Below are 21,103 nucleotides of genomic sequence, written 5' to 3' on the forward strand. Positions count from 1 at the left end.
ATTGCAATATAAATGGCAATACTATTAGGACTTAATATTGCTTATCAGCAAAACATGGGAACTGCAAAAAAATGGTTTATGTATCAATATATCAATACATACAAATTAAAGGTCGACCAATACTGGAGTTTGCTAATACAATAATAATGTGTTTAAAGAACGGTAATACACAGATTATTGTGTTGATACTTTTAAAATCTATATTTTTAATAACCAGCTCCCAGCTCAAAAAGATGAGGGAGATAAAATATGCAAATATCCAAATATACACAAGTGGCAATGTCATAATTCACCAACAGCAGATCATCAGCTCTTCATAAGCTCTCAAACTGTTTCAAACCTCAAGCTTTTACAGCTACTTCAAACTTTCTCAAGCCAAAATCAAAGTTTTTCTTGACAAACTTTTTTTTAACTAGTTTATTTTGAAGTTTAATAATGACATGAGGCTGTATCAAGATTCCTGTTTTTGCTGGATGTTCATGGTTTGATAAGGTTATCTGTACACCAATCAAAGCCCAACGGAAGTCGGTTGAAGCAACAGGACAACGATTCGAGAAACAGGACAAATCAACACTAGAAAAGCCTTTTGCTTGTTCTTTGTGATGGTGTGTGTGAGTTTCTGTGGCCTCCTTACATTCTGAGAGTCCGGATTCGCACCAAACTCCACCAGGACTTTGGCCATGTCAACGTCTTTCCGTCTGCAGCAGATGTGAAGCGCCGTGTCTCCGTTTGCCTGGAAACACAATTCAACCATCACAAAACAAATCAGATGCATTCATATAATTCATGCTGGAATGAAAAATTGGGTCATATTGCTTCAAAACAAGCTCATTTGATTCTGGATTTGATATTACGGCTCAAAAACATCTTTTTCAAATATTCAAATATTCATAGTTCATTACTTTTTGTTACGATATAATGAAAGATTTTAAAGAGATTGAGACATTTTTCTTTTTGCTGTAACTTTCTCAATGAATTGCATTTTAATGTATTTTAAATAGCCTTGATAGATATTCCTTGAGCATTAAGAGTTCAAAGAGTTTTTTGTGCTAAATTCCCACACCAATAAAATAAATAATAGCGTAATGAACAAATTCTCGTTTGTTTTATCGAGAATTTCAGCCTTTTTCAATGAGACTTTTTTATTTTTTACATTTTGAGCTGCTTTCATTGTCTGTAAGAATTACATATTTTTTTAATAGCTTAATAGATCTGGGGGGAGTGAGGGCTATGAGCATTAAGTATAAAGTGTTTCATTTTAAGAGCTTTACATCTGAAGAAAGCTTCATTACATTTAACCATAATTGAAAACATGTTGATCAGCGCCACAAATGGAGTTTGGAAATAATAGACGCTTTACATTAGAGTTACTTAACTCCACTTCATTTATTTGACAATTCAAATAGCAAGTAATGATGTGGCGCTTACGGTCTTCACAGCTCTGAGCTGAGGCTCTGATTGGCTGGAGAGGAGTTCCCGTACAATCCCGACATTCCCGGCTTCGACAGCCAGCAGTAGCGGGAGGCAGCCGTCCTGGATTGGCAGGAAAACTTCTCAGATCTTTCCAACAATATGTGTTTTACAAGCTTAGAAAAAGATTTGATTCTAAAACCGTGAAACATGACACCATCCACTAGGGGGAGGAGCCTGCTAAAAGGTTAGCAAACGAAGTGTTTGTACCTTGTCTGGTGTCAGACGAGCGTCTTTGCTGCTGAACTTGAGCAGCGTCTGCACGACTCCGAGTCCTCCGGTCGGTCGAGACGCCGCGTAATGCAGGGGCAACTGATCACTGGGCTGGACGTGTGAACAAGAGTTAAATGAGATCAGTGTGAGAATAAAATACTATAAAAAATACTGTGTAATTCATGCTTTTTAGACATGGGTTTCTTTTAAGTACAGCATGTAAACTTTAAGAGATTCATACACAAAATGTTGTTTTTATCTCTTGAGGGTTTGAAAATTAAACATGCAGTGCTATGGAAACAACTTGATAGATTATTGTGATGTTTCCTGTGAAAATATTTGAAAAAATTAAATTAAAATAAGACTATAAACATAATCAGCAGTTTTGAGGAGTTGTGCCCATTTCCTGTACAAACGGGAAACGTTTCCTGAGACGTGTTTGTGTTGTTGGTCACGATCACGCATTCAGAGGTCAGTGAATAATCACATTTAAAGACTGTATTAACACAAAACAATGCCATTTACATGATTAAAAAGGTGCAACAGTAAGAAATGTGTGAGCGATGGCCACGTATAACTCGATACAGATGTTTAAATGTTTTCTGCAAAAATTATTTTCTTACAATTGTCTTGTTTTCCAGTATAAAATATCAAACAATTCTTAAATCAAAACACATTCACTTAAGAAGGAAAATGAATTAAGATATTAAGACTTGATGAAGACAAAATTAAGACTAAATGAAAGTGAGTTTGTGTTTAAAACAAGAAGAAATATCTGCCAATGGGGTCATTTTCCCTTTGAATTAAGTTGATTTTTCTGACCCAAACTCACTAAACTCACTTAATTTTCATAATTTTTTTTCAGAGAACAAAACTTAATATCATGTATCATGATTTAAGATGTTTAGATATTTGTAAAAAAAAAAAAAAGTATTATTTTTTTTGAGTGATTAATGCATTTAAATTAATGCATGCAAAGATATTTGTACGAATTGGTTTGTTTTTCCCCACACAGAAACACAGATATGTCAGCATGGGCTGAAAGTGATCCCATGAAGATGGGTAAATTGAGCATCTTACCCCTGCTGGTAAATTGGGATCAGTTTTTCTTGCCAGTAGTTTAACGATCTCATCTTTGGAGTGAGCGGCGGCGACATGCAACGCTGATCTGCCGTCCTGATCAACAAAAACAACACACAACAACAGCTATTAAACAGCTAGGTTTTCAGTGGTATTCTGTGTTCAAAGGTCTTTCAGGACACAGAGACATATACCTCTGTTTTTCTTAGGATTAATATACATTGAATGAAATGTTGAACTATGGCCTGAAGTAGTTTTTGTGTTAGTGAGTTAAACCTCCCCATCTAACAAAAATATGATCTAGAAACGTTTTTCTAACATTCCAATTTAGTTATGAAAATGTGTTTTCTGAATGTTCTCTGAACAATCAAACAAAAATGTTTTAAAAACTTGTTTCTGGAACATTCCATTTTAGAATTTTTCAAGCATTCTTGCAATGTTACTTTTGAATGTTTCCTGAACATTCTGAAGCATTTAAAAAATGAGTGACGAACATCCAACAAAAAAGTTCCATGAAAGATGATTAAATAACGTGTTTGTGCTAACGTTTTGAAAACATTATTAAAGACCTGATAAGTTTGAACGAACATTCTATTAACGTTACTGGGATCATGTTTGCTGGTAACATTGAGAGAACGTTCCCTGTTAGCTGAGTCCAGTGTTTATATTGACCTCATTGTCTTTGTCTCTTTCACTAGGAGTTATTTGAAGTCTTTGAAGAAGGTTATAATGCTTGTAGAGGTTATCCAAGGACAGCTTTGAGTCACTGACACACACACACACACACACACACAGCTGGATAGACATTCCAGCAGGATCACCAAGAGTTACCGAATGAGCAATAATCTCGTAAGCTTTCGAGCAAATGAAGAAAAGGATGCTAGCTGTCGTCCTTCATATAAAACCAGGCTACAACTCAAAGCAAACTGGACACATAGTGACTCTGCACCCACATTACCACAGTTTAAGAATAATGTTGCGGCTGGTGAATTGAATTTAGATTAATCGTATGTCGTTTTTTTGGTATTGGAAACGTCTATGCTACCCTTGTCAAAAAAAACCTGCAAGACTGCAATTTCAGCTGTTTACAGTGGGGAACATGCTAATGCTGCTGTAACTTTATAGTGTGGCTAACCACAAAGAAATCAATTGAAACACAACCCTGTTAGCACTTTTCTATATGACCATCATTAGTCGAAAACATCAAATATCAAATAATGTATCAAATAATGAAATGGAACTGGATGGAACCCAAAAAGGGGTTTCCATGGCAACTGACCTGTGGCAGGAGCGGTTTGGGCTTAGAAACACTGAAAGACAGACACAGATTTGATAAAATCTTTTAATCTAAAGTCATTTATTCAAGATAATTGCCCTCGTTTTCTAGCCTGACTTCGTCATACTCAATTCTAGTCAGAATGTGAGTCTGATACTTCTCCATTGAGCTTTGATTATGGGGCGTGTTTCAAACGAACCAGGAAAAAAAATTCCTCTGCACTCAATTGGATAGACCTACAACCAATCAGAGCAACGGAGTAAGTGACGTATGTTTTTCATTCATGTTTCCGATCGCGGTTCTCTGTTCCTCTTTTAAAATTAATGCGCTGTCGATATCTTCTATAACAGACGCGATGGCGGAATCTACACATGATGTTTTATAAACAAATTTCAGGAGGAGCACATTCAAATAATCAATCCAATCAACCGTCTATCAGCATGAGAGGAAAGCATATATTTATTCACTCGGTCAACTCACCTAACATGACAGTTTTCAGCATCCCTGCACTCACTCTTGGCTTGTTCTTCCACAGCCAGGAATACGGGGGGAGTACTTTGGGTTCAGGCCGAATACCGAGCCCGGAGCCTCTCCTCAGACAGCACGCCAAATATGCATTTATTCTATCTGACTTATTTGTAAGCGTGAACTCGTGAAATCTCAATTCTTCAGCGGCAGTCATTTGAATTCAACCCAAGCGCTCGTTGATGACGTGGATGATGACGTTACCGTTGCTTATCTGTCCATCATCGTATAAAGCCCGCCCTGACAATTTGATTGGTCCGAACAATTTTTGTTCGGGCATAATAGCTCCTCAACGGAGCGAGTCCAGACCGAACTTCCCGACCAAAAAATATTGTGGGCGGGGTTCGGGCTGGCACCCAGGCTACTCGTTTTCTTTAATCAAAATAATTTCCCCATTTGTCAAAGAATCCTCAGAAAAACTATCACGTTTCCACACAAATATGAAGGAGCAAAACTGTTTTCAACACTGATAATAATCAGAATTTTTTCATGATCATCAAATCATCATATTAGAATGATTTCTAAAGGATCATGTGACACTGAAGACTGGAGTAATTATGCTGAAAATTCAGCTTTGATCACAGGAATAAATTACACTTTACTATATATTTACAGCTGTCTAAAATTTAAATAATATTTCACTGTTTTTACTGTATTTTTGATCAAATAAATGCAGCCTTGGTGAGCAGAAGAGACTTTAAAAAACAATTTAAACACCAAACTTCTGAATGATAGTGTATATTTCAAATAAAAATATTTTTTATAAATATTAACAAAATGACAAATTGCATGTGATTTTCCTCATTTGTAAGCCCCTTAGAATAAAAGCATCTGCTAATAAATACATTTAAAAGTACATTTAAGTCACAAGGTCTTATCTTAGAAACAAATTCTATAGAAATCAATTATAAGTCGAGTTTATATTAAATTATACGTTTTCTGCCTATTTAGGCACAAGCCGCGTTTCCATTACCCCTTCAAATTGCGCAAATTGAAATTGCGAATAGAAAATACGCCCAATGGAAACAAGTCAATTTTGCAAAAACTCACATATATCGCAAAAAAAGTGTTTACGCGCTCATGATGTGATTTTTCAGGCAATTCGAAAAAGGATTATTTCGCAAAACTGCACTGAAAACAGTTTTTGCGCATTTAGAGGTCGCCTGACGTAGATGACGCGGTGTGTTTGGACAGAAGACGAGACAGAGTTCTTTATTAAACTCATAAAAGACAAAATAATTACGGGAATACTGGATTCTAAACCTCAAAGAAATGCAATAATCAAGACCTCGAAGCAGAAATGAGGGAGAAACACCCAGAAACACCTCATATGTGCCGCTCTCAAGTATAAGGGTCTTTCCTTGCCATTAATGATTGGATAACACACATACATCTCCTTCCATTAAAAATAATGGCTAGTGAGGTGACTGGGATATATGTAAACCTACCAACATCCATCGCCATAACTGTTGGAATGACTTATCGCAGGAAAAAGAAGACGTTTCAGTCGCATAACATCGGTTAATGGAAACGGCGTCATTGCGCAATAGTTTTTTATCGACATTTAGAAAATATCGCAAAAAAAGTTTTGCGCAAATCTGTAATGGAAACGCGGCTAATGATAGCAAGGCAGCTCACTAGGTTTTAAACACACAGCCTGTGACTAACGTTTGTATCTGAGCAACTAGCTTCACTAGTCGATGCCAAACTTGAAACTAGGACAAGAAAATAGACAATCATTTTAAGTGTGCACCTCATACTTTCCTTGAGGTTCAAATGCAGACAGTGTGTTTTTCTGATTTACTTTGTTTGGTCTAAACCACAGCAAGTCAAAGACACCGGATCACCTGAAGAAAGGCCACACGCGCCGCTCTCCTAAAACCCCTTAAACACACAGTAAAGAGCATTCCAGACACTTTCAAAGATGGAAGATATTACGCAGAGGAATATTTTAGTGAATCACTTCGGACTAACCACAGTGAGGTTTCCACTCCTAAACTCCTGCACATTTCTTTCTTACCAAACCGGTTTTTGATAGATCGACTGACAGACCCCCCCAAGTTAATGATTGATTCACTTGTCGTTCACCACACGATGCCCCAAAAGTAGTATTTCAAAACTGTAGGGTAATTCAATACATGTGATGGGAGTGGGAAACAGACACTGGTCTGAATCCAGACCTCGTGGGTTTTGGAGAAACTCAAGTACAGACAAACTCAACTTTGGAGATTTACACGCCATCCACTAAAACAAAAGTTATGGACGGTGAAACATGCCAATGAGCTTTACAAAGCAAAAAAAAAAAAACACTCTAAAAATGCTGGCTTCTTTTACCCCATTTTTGGGTCAAAAAGTCCAAACGCTGGGTAAAAAAAAGTAATTTAAACAATTGTATTGGATTTTTTCCATATTTGACCCAAATTTGGCTTGAAACCACCCAGTATTTTTCAGAGTGTAAAATGCAGCTCAACGTAGAGCTGAAAAACTAATCTAAAAATCATGTTGAGTGGAAACAACATTGCAGCCATCAGTCAGAACACCTGCTAAACATCCTAGTCTTTTTGGCAAATTTCACATAGAAATGAAATGTAAAAATCTAGTTATGATTGTCCCATGATCCCTTTTGAAATAAATTAGCTGGTAAAGTCACCACAACACGTAAAAGCACCTGACAAGAATTAAACTAACCTCAAGTCCACCACACCAGCCATGAGAAAATGTTCCCATTCACGTTCACAACATCCATTTCCACATTGATTTGAAGCTTTGGGAAAACTCTGGCACTTCAGTTTTACGCTTGTAAAGCGAAACTGTTCGTACTTCATAAAACTTATATTACACAGATTGCATTTATGCATTTAGCAGATGACTGACAAAAGAGATTTTTTCCAAGCTGAAACGTTCTTATCTACCCATAGGAAATGAGATCTCCTATAAATATGAAGTGTTCCTCCGACCTAGACAGCGGCGAAATTCAATTTGAGAACAATTGGAGACATTTGCGCAAGTTCTCAGATGTTTCTCCTGATAAAAACACCAAAGTTACTTCACATGTGTCTTTTCTAGAGTTTCAGAAATGATCTAAAATGTCTCAAACTGCCTAGATTTGCCAAGATACCATAAGTCTGTAATTAAATGCGAGATCTCAGTATGAACTCAAACATTTTTTAACAAATTCTTTCAAGACCAAATTATTTGATTCGTTTTTCTTCTTCTTCATATAATCTTATAGCTTCTACTTTAGATTTTTTTCGATTCGATTTTTAATGTTTTTGAAAAAAAGTCTCTTCTGCTCACAACGGCTGCATATTTATTTGATCAAAAATACAGTAAAAACAGTAATATTGTGAAATATTATTGAAATCTAAAATATACAGTAAAGTGTAATTTATTCCTGTGATCAAAGCTTGATTTTCAGCATCATTACTCCAGTCTTCAGTGTCACATGATCCTTCAGAAATCATTCTAATATGATGATTTGCTGCTCAAGAAACATTTATGATTATTATTAATGTTGAAAAAAGTTTCATATTTTTGTGGAAAATGATCCAGGATTTCAGGATTCTTTGATGAATAGAAGGTTTAACCGAACAGCATTTATTTGTAATATAATCTTTTTATTTTGTGATCATTTTAATTCCTTTCCATGTAAAGCACTTTGAATTGCCATAGTGTATAAAATGTGCTATATAATTAAACTTGCCTTGCCTTTTTATAACAGTCACTTTTGATCAATTTAATGCATCCTTGATGAGTAAAAGTACTAATATCTTTAAAGAATGTATACACTGTATACAATATATATATATATATATACTGTATATAGAAAATGCTGATGTTTTTGGGAGACTATAGCACATGTTGGACAAGCGGACAGACTTGTTGTTTAACTCTCTCGCCCATTCACTCTCACACAAATATAATTTTCCATGCAGTTCCGTCAACTTTTCCTGTCAGATCCAACTTAGTGTTCACTGTTGATCCGTGCTGCACTTTTAAACACCCACAGAGGCACAATTATTCACTGAGGCGTTCACCGAGTTATAAAACTCACAGCAGATACTGACACCAACATACTGTAGCGCAGATTTCATGGCTCCATAAAAAATAAACAAGATCATAAAATATGATTTGAGCAAACCCCAAAACAAGTACTAAACTAGGAGAGGTTTGCTGATACTTTTCCCTAAGAGTTTATTGAAGGCGGCACTCGAGCCATATCTACAGACCAGAGTATCAGCAGCACTTGCTCTATAATAAGCTTCTACGCCATCGAACCGTTTCCATTAAAAGTTTAATTGCGTGCTAGTAATGAACAACATGTGCGTTGAGTGGCGGGTGCTGGTTTTCTCACAGCGGAGTGAAGTTATTTAAGACACGAGTCCAGACGGTGGGAAACTCCTACCTTGGTTTTGTCACTTGGATTGACCCCCAGTTCCAGAAGCCTGTCAACGACAGACAAACGATTCTCTCGAACCGCGACCATCATCAGGCTCAAGCCAGACTCCTGCGGGACAACGAGGAAATATATCATGGGGAAGCACAGGCAATATTTCACGGATGCAGTAGTGAGCGTGTATTCAGAGCCGAAGTGCATGTGTGCTTTACACAGGAGGGAAATCAATACAAACGCTGAACATACAGATGCTGAGGTTCATTAAAATGCAAGGATTTTATAATAAAGCATTTTGAACACTGCATATGCACAGAACTGTTACTGTACTGAAGTTATGAAAATTAAATATGTGATTTTTATGAAATCATTACAGAACTGCAATTACGTAATATATATTGGTATTTATTATAAAACAGCAAATACCAGAATATATATAAAATGTAAAGAGAATGCACACTGTAACAACCAAATAAAATCTAACAGACTAGAATTTAATGTAAAACCTATCTAATATCTCTAAAAGGTGCACCATGAAGCATGATTAGTTAAATGCATTGATTTAACATTATACAGTGCAGGTCAAAAGTTAGGAAACATTGCTATTTCTTAAGTTTTAACCCTGCATTTATTTGATCAAAAATACAGAAAAACTGTAATATTGGGAAATATTATTACCATTTAAAACAGCTGTTTTCTATGTGAAAATATTCTAAAATGTAATTTATTCCTGTGATCAAAGCTGAATTTTCAGCATCATTACTCCAGTCTTCAGTATCACGTGATCCTTCAGAAATCATTCTGATATGATGATTTATTATCAATGTTGGAAACAGTTGTGCTGCTTAATATTTCTTGTCTTCAATATTTATAAGTCTTGAACCTGTGATGCAATATCTTTACTATCACTTTTTAAAAAATCTATTTAACACATCCTTGCTGAATAAATGTATGAATTTCTTTCAAACAATAAAAAATAATTACTGACCCCAAACTTATGAACGGTAGTGTATATTGTTACAAAAGATTTATATTTTAAATAAATGCTGTTCTTTTTTTTCTTTTTATTACTTTACTTTTTATTCATCAATGAATCCTTAAAAAAGTATCACAGGTTGTGCAGCCTTGGTAAGCATAAGAGGCTTCTTTCAAACACATTAAAAATAGTAATGTTTTAATCTGTTTTTAAAGCATGCAATAAAATGCATCTGCTGTGCATCTCACCTCGTCGAACTGGAAGATGTCCGGATCTCCCTTTTCTAAAGTCTTGAGTTTCTGTTCTAGTGCCATCCATTCTCCCCTGAGGGCCAGAGGCATCAGGCGCTGAAGGGCCCCTGAGACACCTGAGCTTTCTGACATCATATAAGAGCACTCAATCAACTTTTAAACAGCATAAACAGCACGGGTCTGTAAACACCATAAGAAAAGCAGGTCCGTTTAAAAGATAAAACGAAGACAGATGTGTTGTAGTGCGCGTGCAGGTGCGGGTCTAACGGTTCCTCCCTCTTGGTAGGAGGTATAGAGCCAACATAACATTCCTCCGACGACTGTCTGCGGTGGGTTAAAGTTTGCAAACTCCGCCTTCGGTTCCTCCTGTTACCCTGGATTCAACAAAAAAGACCATTGAAACAAGCCCACAGCAAAAGAGCCCGAATAATAAGAGCTCAAGCCGCTGGACTTCAGCGTGTATCCTTCCGAAGAAAATAGCACAAGTCCTCATTTAACTGCTGCTGTTGTCGTTTACCTCAGGACCAGCATCCACTTTGATAATGATGAAATACGTTTAGATAATTTCTAATTTAGGGTGAAATCAGGTCCATCTGCGTGGAAAACTGTTTTATTTGACCATATCAGGTTTGTTTGGTGTGTAAATGGTACATTTGTCTGACACAAAAAAACGGTTAATGATACTTTTTCAACGGCTCTGGTTTCAATGAAACGGACGCCTCGAGCGAGTGTTTTATTGACCAATCAAATCACTTTATTTACTTTTAATTTAATTTTAATTAGTTAATTAAGCCGAGTAAATGCATATTGACTTTCAAGTCTATTCTTTTCTTGTCAGAAATAAAAGTTAGAACATTTTAGAGATATGGCCGTTTTAGATTAGATTTCAGTCTATTATATGCTATTTTATGTGGTTGGTTTTCTTTATATTTGTATATCTAATATTCTGGTATTTGCGTTTTATAATACAAACCATTATATTTCCATACTACTTTTTACGCGCTTTGTTTTCAACGGAACAGAACCACGTGACATTTGCCAATCAGAAATTATTTTATGAAAATCCAATCAAACGTCATTTTTAAACTACATTTCAATCTATTATCTCGAGCCATTTTTTTTTTTTTTTACTTTAAGTCGTTACATTTTTTGTCTCTGTAAAGGTGTCGCAAAATGCACAAAATAAGTGCAACAAATTGACTAAAAGACTGCTCATTATACAGTAATTTAACTGTAATTTAACAAGTTCTCATTGCATGTACACGGCTTGAACCAGCAGATGTCCTCAAAGTGCTGAGTTTAGATTAACCTCGCTTCTCCTAGCACTACTTGCATCTCCTCAACGTGTTATTAATAACACTGCTCATTTTTATAATTTCAGAATATAGATAATCTAATAAAATATATTATTATTATCATTACTACTATTATGAATCATAATAACGGTCCTATTGAAGTCAGATAATTTGGAGAAGAATGTGTAAATCGTGCCTTTGATTCGTTAGGTGTATTAAACGAGGACTTTTAGCACCAAAATCTGGATACTTTTATTATAGAAATCACAGAGAACCGGAAGTCCGTCTCTGGTCTGTTTACATTAGCCACTGCTGAGTCCACACGTGAATGAGAGTACGTATTTGAATTTAATTACATGTAGTTATTAAATCTGCTACGTGACATTTAGTTGAGTTTAGTTAAGTCGATAGATGACAATTCGTGCATGACCATATTCAATCCATTGCGATGCATAAATGGAGCAATATACTCCCAGTAGATATTATCTTCCAAGGTTATTCTTTTCTTGACAGAAAAAAAAAAAAAAAAGTATATATATATATATATATTTTTTTTACATTTCAGACAGTGACAACAGTGGCAATATAATATACCATACTTCATCTTAATCTATTTTAATATATATATATTAGCATATTCTCTACATTTTTTGTATAACTTTGTGATGTGCTTTTAAACTATACATCTATAATGTTAAGGCATTAATCTTCTCATGCTGTATGTTGCAAGTTGCAACACACCATTTCAACATATTAGAGATAAATACATTTTTTATTCGATTTTAATCGAATATAAGTAGTATAAAGCAGTGGACATGTGCTACACACACACACACACACACACACTATATATATATATATATATATATATATTATATATATATGTATATATATGTGTACACATAAATATACACATATTTATGGATTTCACCTTTCAGTCTACTTGTTACGCGGAAAAAATGATTAAATGAGAGAAATAAAAAGTACAATAGAAACATTTTCATGGTGTTTTATCCTGATGTTTTACTATGATATGAGACATGAAATCAGGCGGCAGTAATGCTAATAATGAACTTCTTCTCTTTGTGTCTTTTACAGTGGAGATGTGATGTAGCCTCGATCTTCCCAGAGCAGGTTTGGTCACGATGTCCCTGAGATGCTGTCAGAAGACGTTACTGAGACTTTCTCTGTCCAGTGTGAAGAGCTGCGTGTGTCTGAGCTCTGCCAAAAGACACTCGAGTCGAGCGGCTCCGAGTCGCAGGAGGGTGGTGATCACCGGGATCGGACTCGTCTCTCCCCTCGGAACAGGAAGTGCTCTGCCTTGGCAGCGTCTGATTGGTGGAGAAAGTGGTTTGGTTGCTCTGGACTCAGAGGAGTATAAAACAGTGCCGTGTAAGGTGGCGGCTCGCGTGCCGAGAGGAGATAAACCTGGAGATTTCAACGAAGAGACGTTTGTATCCAAAGGAGAGATAAACAGCATGTCTCCAGCCACGGTTATGGCCCTCGGTGCCGCCCAACTGGCTCTGGAGGATTGTGGGTGGTTTCCCAGAAGCCCTGAGGAGCAGCTGGACACCGGTGTGGCGGTCGGGATGGGAATGGTGTCTCTGGAGGAAATCGCTCGAACGGCCTCAGCCTTTCAGACGCGCGGCTATAGCAAGGTCAGCCCGTTTTTCACACAGAACTTTGTGTGAATTTAATTTAGTTTAGTTTGTCTGAGTGTGTGTGTGTTTGAGAGTATGTGTGTGTCTGTCAGTGTGTGTGCTGTTTGAGAGTATGTGTTAGTGTGTGTCTGTCAGTGTGTGTGTGTGTGTGTATATATTATAGACACCACTATTTAATATATATTTAATCAAAAATTTAAAACAATACAGCCAATCTAATCTCCATATAAACCTTTTTTATTTCAAGGTCAGCCCGTTTTTCGTCCCCCGCATCCTGGTCAACATGGCCGCCGGGCACATAAGCATCAAACACAAACTAAAGGGTCCAAATCACGCCGTTTCCACCGCATGCACCACGGGGGCTCACGCTATCGGGGATGCGGCCCGTTTCATCGCTCACGGTGATGCTACGGTGATGCTAGCCGGCGGGACAGAGGCCTGCGTTAGCCCGCTAGCCATAGCCGGCTTTGCTCGGGCTCGGGCCCTCAGCACCAACTGGAACCAGGAGCCCAGACTCGCCTCACGCCCGTTTCATCCGGACAGAGAGGGGTTTGTGATGGGAGAAGGGGCGGCCGTGCTCGTTTTAGAGGAGTACGCACACGCCGAGCAGAGAGGGGCGCGGGTCTACGCTGAGGTCTTGGGTTACGGGCTCTCTGGAGATGCTAGTCACATCACCGCACCAACCGCAGATGGAGATGGAGCCTTTCGGTAATACCGTCACCTTTCAGCATGCAAATAAACACTTTTTTGTAATCTAGAATTTTTGCATAGCATAACATAGCATAGCAAATCATAATATAGCATAGCATAGCATAACATAGCATAACACAACAGCATAATATGGCATATAATAACAGCATAGCATAGCAAAACAACATAGCATAACATAATAGCATAACATAACAGCATAGCATAACATAACAGCATAACATAGCATAGCATAGCAAAACAGCATAGCATAACATAACAGCGTAACATAGCATAACATAACAGCATAGCATAGCATAGAATAACAAAAGCATAGCATAACATAGCAAAACAGCATAGCATAACATAACAGCGTAACAGCATAACATAGCATAGCATAGAATAACAAAAGCATAGCATAACATAGCATAACAGCATAGCATAGCATAACATAGCATAGCATAACAGCATAACATAGCATAGCATAGAATAACAAAAGCATAGCATAACAGCATAACATAGCATAGCATAACAAAAGCATAGCATAGCATAACAATATAACATAGCATAGCATAACAACATAGCATAGCATATTATAGCATAATGAGGTTTAGGATGAGACTCTGCACTAGATGCTCAGATATCATCCAGTGCTGATCGTAAAGTATGCAGTCCAGCTCAGTCGGTCTAACTCTAACCCAAACGTCCTGCTATATTTCAGGTGCATGTCGGCTGCTCTGCGTGACGCTGGTGTGAGCGCTTCAGACGTGACGTACATCAACGCCCACGCCACCTCCACACCGCTGGGAGACGCCGCGGAGAACGCAGCCGTTAAGAGGCTGTTTCAGAAGCACGCGCACTCACTAGCGGTGTCGTCCACTAAAGGAGCCACAGGGCACCTGTTGGGGGCCGCCGGGGCGCTGGAGGCGGCGTTCACTGCCCTCGCGTGCCGCTACGCTACCCTGCCGCCAACCCTCAACCTGGACCGCACCGAGCCGGAGTTCGACATGAACTATGTGCCCTGCACAGCGCAGCCCTGGAGCGCTAGCGGACGCAGAGTCGCGCTCAGCAACTCATTCGGCTTCGGCGGAACAAACGCTTCTCTGTGTCTCGCGAGCGTGTGATTCTTTACAGTTCTGCGACAATACTAGCATACTGCATACATACAAACAATACAGTTGATTTGTTGTCACATGACCTCATCGAGTTGCTTGTTTAATTGAATGTATTTTGAATTAAATAAGTGTGGTTAAAAATGTTGTGTGAATTTAATTTAGTTTAGTTGATTGATTAATTAAGGATGGCAATCAATGCATGACCACATTTAAAGCATAACGCTGAGTAAATAAACCTTGATATTTTGCCTAAAAGCATATTGTCAGCATTAATTTGAAATATTTTACATGTAATTTTATGTTATATTATTTGTGCTGTCAAGTCGATTAATTGCATCTAAAAGAAAAGTTTGCAATTGTGTGTGTGTGTGTGTGACTGTGTGTGTATCTGTGAGTGTGTGTATTTGAGAGAGAGTTTGTGTGTGTGTCTGTGTCTCGCAAGCGTTTGATTATAGTTCTGCGGATTTCACTTGATCAGATCCAGTAACAGTTTCCGAACATTGATCATCGGACTGCAATTAGGACTGCACGATTAATCTAAATGAAACCGCACTCGATTTGGCAAAGGCTGCGATTATTTTATGCGCAGCTTGTCAGTGAAGTACGGCTCTGTGCTCAGTCGGTGATGCTGCTCCATCTGAAAGCCAGAGGGCGTTCTCACACACACAAGCCAAATATGCTCTGCCACAGAAGTACTATAAGGAAAATAATAAACAGAAAATGAATAAACAAGATTGAAACGCTTTGATTGATTTTTTTAAATGTTGTCTTTTGTTGGACAAGAGGTTCATAAATGCTTCTCATGTTTGGAAAGATGTTTGGCGTGTTCAAATTCACGCTATAAGCGACTCAAACTCGCAGTGCTTTCAGATGGAGCAGCGTTTACTACTGATCACAGAGCTGTCTGTCACTGACAAGTAATCACAGCCTTTGCGATTTCATAATCGCAATAAACCAAACCGGATTAAGCATGATTTCATGTTAATTGCGATTAATCGCGCAGCCCTAACTGCAATGGAATACTAGCACACTGCATACAAACAATAGAGTTGATTTGTTGTCACATGACCTCATCAAATTGCTTGTTTAGTTAAATGTAATTAATTGAATTATATAAGTGTGGTTAAGAACTTTGTGTGAATTTAATTTAGTTTAGTTTATTAATTAAGGATGGCAAACAATGCATGACCACTTTTAATGCACAATGCTAAATAAATATACCTTGATATTTTGCTTGAAAGCATATTGTCAGCATTAAAATATTTTACATTTAATTTTATGTTAATATTAGTGGTCAAGTCGATTAATTGCATCTAAAATAAAAGTTTGTAAATATATACAAATGTGTGAGTGTGTGTGAAAGTGAGTGTGTGTTTGAGAGTGAGTGTGTGTGAGAGTGAGTTTGTGTGTGTGTGTTTGAGAGTGATCGAGTGTCAGTGAGTTTGAGTGTGTTTGTGTCTGAGTGTCTGTGAGTGTCTGTGTGTGTTTGAGAAGTGAGTGTGTGTGTTTGAGTGTATGTGTGACTGTGTCAGTGTGTGAGTGTTTGAGAGAGGGTGTGTATGTTTGTGTGTGTAATGTGTATGTGTATATATTATTGGTTTCCATCCAGCACACTGCTTGTATTATAGACAGCACTATTTAACATACATTTAATTGACAATTCAAAATAATACAGCTAATCTATACTCCATATAAACCTATTTTAAACAACATTTTCTATATATAAACATATATTTCATATATTAATTGCTTTATTATAAAGCTTCGTCACACCAGCAGTCGTGCACTAGTGGGACTGGGACACCCCGTTACTATAGCAACAGCCGTGTCAACATTAAAGGGTCCGACGTGACAACCAGGTCACGTCACGTCGCATAGCAACTCCCAAATAAACTCCGAAAAACCTCGTCCGTGTCGCTGCTTGAGATTAATCGGATCGGACGCAACTATTAACGAGTTATAAAATACCTTGTTCTCATAACCGATGTATACGTTTATTTAGTGTTTGTCAGGCGGAACTCGAGATCTCGAGCGCAGCGATCCAGCCGGACGCGTTCAAAGCAGAATAAACAGTGTATGGTGTGATTTCATTTAAATTTAAGCTGCAGGATTATGTTCAAAAACACCTTCCAGAGCGGATTCCTGTCCATCCTCTACAGTATCGGCAGCAAACCTCTGCAGATCTGGGACAAGAAGGTGAGCACAAGCCGGAAATGATGATGTTAGATGGGTTGAGCGAGCTCAGATGTTGCTAATGGACAGCTAACTTACATACATAACATTTAGGCTGTAATTAAAGTTATCATTTACATTTAACGTTAATCTAAAGTAGGTTAGAACATTAGGACCTGGATAACATTATACTCATTCTCGCTAAAAGTACTATGGTATTACCATGGTAACATTATGGGTTTTTAACATGACCATAATGATGCTGTAATGGCATTTTTAAAGAACCATTGAGTAACTTATAAATAGCGTACTATATGAATATGATAATCACTTAATGCTCTGGCATTTTCATCTGCCTTTTGCGTTTATGCTACTAGTGCAAAATGCCCGTGCAAAATCAGTTTGTGTGTGTTTTTAGTAATTGTTGGTTTGGTGTGTCAAACACACTTTGCCCAGTGCTCATTGCTACAATTAGCCTACACAGCAAAAGTTCAGTGACATTTTTATTTGTGCATGGTAGAAAGCAAATACTGATACTGACATAATGACATACAATAAATGTGGAAAATTGAATTAAATGCTCACTCAGTGTGAGTGTGAGAGGGGGAGTGGCCAGTGAGAGGGGGAGTGGCCAGTAGCTAGAGCGGCAAAAGACAGTGTGTGCTTCTTTTACCGATATATTTTGCATTTCTAATCCAAACAGTGTCAAACTTGGCACTGCACTTACTCGTCCCCGTAGCGAGACACCGGTCAAGTTTGAAATCCATCGGACTAACGGTTCGAGAGATATGCGAAATGACAGACAGACAGACGTTTCTGTAATTTATAGATAGATGGAGTTAATTTTGTGCCATAATTAAACAAACAGCATTTTGCAAACAAACTGGATCTGCTTTGCAAAGGAAAACTCGACTCGCAAACAAACAGTAAGCACTGTGCAAGTACTACAAACGTCAATTTGAGCGAAAGTGCAGGAGGAAGTGCTAGTCTCCCGGGAGACTAGCGCTAAATGAATCCCCTAGTTTAGCGCCATCTACTGTTCAAGAAGAGGAAGTTGCTCATCTGCATTTGTGAGAAAATCGAACCGAGAGATCTCATAAAAAGCCAAGTGTCTCACAATCAGAACAGACAGATTTGCATTTGTATGCACTAGATTTGGTATTTGTTCAAAGGTTACATGCAATTTGTAGGATGGTTTGTATTTATTAGTGAAATATTATCTAGGCTCATTTATTTATATTTGTAAAACAGAATACATACGTGTTACTCCACTGCACTTTTGCTCAAATTGACGTTTGTAGTACTTGCACAGTGCTTTCTGTTTGTTTGCGAGTCGAGTTTTCCTTTGCAAAAGCAGATCGAGTTTGTTTACAAAATGCTGGACTTGTTTGTTTAATTATGGCACAAAATTAACTCCATATTATGCACACATACACACACACACACACACACACACACACACACACACACGCACACACAGACTCACAACACTCATATACACAGACCACACTCACAACACTTATACACACACAGGCTTACTTTCGCTCACTCGCTCACACACATACAGACACTCACAGACACTCGCGCACACTCACATCACACACACACACACACACACACTCTCTCTCTCTCTCACTCAGTCACAACACACACACCGACACACACACACACTCTTTCAGACTCACAACACATAGTACACATACACTCACACACACTCACTCACTCACACTCATACTTATACACATGTACACATGCACTTATACTCATATAATCACTCATATACACACACACACACACACACACACACACACACACACACACACACACACACAAGTTAAACTAAATGAAATGATAAATGTTTAATATTATGTTATATGTATGTGTATAGATTATATATATTCAGTTTAAATAAACTAAAGGAGTTTAATGTAGATGTGAATTATGCATTAACTCAAACACACATGTCCCTGCAGGTCAGAAACGGACACATCAAACGCATCACAGACAATGACATCCAGTCTCTGGTGCTGGAGGTGGAGGGAACGAACGTCAGGTGAGTGTGTGTGTGTGTGTGTGTGTGTGTGTGTGTGTTTGTTTGTGTGTGTGTCCGTCTGTCTGGTCACATGATCCTCCTGATCCAGCCTGACCCGTGTGTGTCTCTCCACAGCACCACCTACATCACGTGTCCCGCAGACCCCAAGAAAACCCTCGGCATCAAACTGCCCTTCCTCGTCATGATCATCAAGAACCTCAAGAAGTATTTCACATTTGAAGTCCAGGTAGGGTCTCGATAATATTACAATTCATCCCAAAAAGAATGAACCAGAGCACATGATCTATATGACATAAGTGTAATTCCAGGTGCTGGATGATAAGAACGTGCGGCGGAGGTTCAGGGCGAGTAACTATCAGAGCACGACCCGCGTGAAGCCCTTCATCTGTACGATGCCCATGAGGCTCGACGACGGCTGGAACCAGATCCAGTTCAACCTGTCAGACTTCACACGCCGAGCGTACGGCACCAACTACATCGAGACTCTGAGAGTGCAGGTGAGCTCATCAAAACACACGCGGCTCACATTCACATTCACATAACAAAAGAACGAATTGGATCTGTTTTAGGACTAATACAGTGCAGGTGCGCTCATGAAAACCTCTAAATCAAGAGGAACAAAATAAGAAATTTTCTTTAAAAAAAATATTTTTTAGAACTTGTATGTTTTTTTTAACTTTGACATTTTCATGACTATTAAGACTAGATGTGCTCAACTGACACTTGATTGTTCGTTTATGACACTGACAGTAAAAAAATATTGTAATACAATATTATATAATACAACAGTTGGCATACATTTAGCAATTTAACATATCACTATGATATATATAGATTCTTTACAATTTCAATAATACCTAATTTCTTATGTATTTACTTTTATGTATAATGCAAAATTCTTTACAATTTCAATAATGCACACTATATATACAATTATATATACAATATAAGTGGACAGTTGAGCTTATTTGTTTTCAAAATGATATATATATATATATATATATATATATATATATATATATATATATATATATATATATATATATATAAAATTGTATCAAATAAAGAGCAATAAGGAAAAATTACATTGCATTTTCACATACACACACACACACACACACACACACACACACACACACACACACACACACGTATATATGCTTTTGTTTAAGAAGATAATGTAAAATGTTTATTTTCCTCTGTAATTTTGGGGTGAAATATGACTTGTTTCTGAGATTCAGCCATTAATATTGAAAGAATGATTAACTGTTCAGTGCCTTTAAAATCTGCCAATACAAAGAGTTTTTATTTTCAGCAAACCTTGATTAGATCTGCTTCTAATATCAGTCTCAATCCAATATCAGTATCAATATACATGTAGGATGATTCTGGTAAAAGGTTATTACCAAAGAAGAGACATCAGGGTGTTAGCAATAAAAGTTTTTCAGTATTAAGTATGATATTTAGCAGATATTGCATATGACATTGTGTGTCCTGTGGTAATTATACTGTAAATGCTGGTATGAGAAAAGCTGTCAGACTGTGATTTAGATGATTAACGGGTTCCTCGTGTCTTTCAGATCCACGCAAACTGTCGCATCAGGAGGGTTTACTTCTCTGACCGGCTGTACTCCGAGGACGAGCTCCCCGCTGAATTTAAACTCTATTTACCAGTACAAAACAAAGCAAAGGTGAGCTGCTCAAGTGCAAACTCAACGTTTCTATATAGATGTGTGTTAATCTTGTGCATCTTCTCCACAGCAGTGAAGGAGCAGACCGGATTCCTTCGTTTTATCTGCACACGTTCATACTGGACGGATTTCTAGTGGCCCAATCTTTTTGTTGTTCTTCAAGTGTTGTTTTGGATCTGTGTGATTGGTTTCCATCTGCTAAATAAATATTTTATATGCACAAAGTGAGGTCTGTTTGATTTATT

The 21,103-nt window shown here is 37.6% G+C and overlaps 3 protein-coding genes across 4 annotated transcripts in view; 2 read left to right on the top strand and 1 right to left on the bottom strand.

Annotated features, from left to right (window-relative positions):
- trpn1 (transient receptor potential cation channel, subfamily N, member 1) overlaps positions 1-10,316 on the bottom strand; it is a gene marked incomplete at its 5' end in the record, with an annotated part of 45,261 nt that extends 34,945 nt beyond the window's left edge. The window contains 6 exons of the mRNA XM_084423849.1: positions 635-733; positions 1,429-1,533; positions 1,681-1,794; positions 2,764-2,859; positions 8,970-9,071; positions 10,182-10,316. Coding sequence (XP_084279975.1) covers positions 635-733; positions 1,429-1,533; positions 1,681-1,794; positions 2,764-2,859; positions 8,970-9,071; positions 10,182-10,316 — 651 coding nt within the window. The remainder of the gene's footprint in view (positions 1-634; positions 734-1,428; positions 1,534-1,680; positions 1,795-2,763; positions 2,860-8,969; positions 9,072-10,181) is intronic.
- Positions 10,317-11,723: 1,407 nt separating this feature from the next.
- Positions 11,724-15,197, top strand: oxsm (3-oxoacyl-ACP synthase, mitochondrial). Its single transcript, XM_084423671.1, has 4 exons — positions 11,724-11,813; positions 12,578-13,137; positions 13,388-13,848; positions 14,549-15,197. Exons 2-4 carry the CDS (start codon positions 12,625-12,627, stop codon positions 14,949-14,951), a joined length of 1,377 nt encoding a protein of 458 aa, XP_084279797.1. The 5' UTR covers positions 11,724-11,813; positions 12,578-12,624; the 3' UTR covers positions 14,952-15,197.
- Positions 15,198-16,804: 1,607 nt separating this feature from the next.
- cfap20 (cilia and flagella associated protein 20) lies at positions 16,805-21,083 on the top strand. 2 transcript variants are annotated; one of them, XM_084423122.1, is made up of 6 exons: positions 16,805-17,138; positions 19,088-19,167; positions 19,282-19,393; positions 19,476-19,664; positions 20,748-20,858; positions 20,929-21,083. In XM_084423122.1, exons 1-6 carry the CDS (start codon positions 17,055-17,057, stop codon positions 20,932-20,934), a joined length of 582 nt encoding a protein of 193 aa, XP_084279248.1. In that variant the 5' UTR covers positions 16,805-17,054; the 3' UTR covers positions 20,935-21,083. The 2 variants fall into 2 exon arrangements, with proteins under 2 accessions (XP_084279248.1, XP_084279249.1); XM_084423123.1 differs by having other exon boundaries at positions 16,945-17,138; positions 20,932-21,083.
- Positions 21,084-21,103: the final 20 nt, after the last annotated feature.

The sequence above is a fragment of the Rutilus rutilus genome, assembly GCF_951802725.1.
Source record: "Rutilus rutilus genome assembly, chromosome: 11".
Classification (NCBI taxonomy): Eukaryota; Metazoa; Chordata; class Actinopteri; order Cypriniformes; family Leuciscidae; genus Rutilus; species Rutilus rutilus.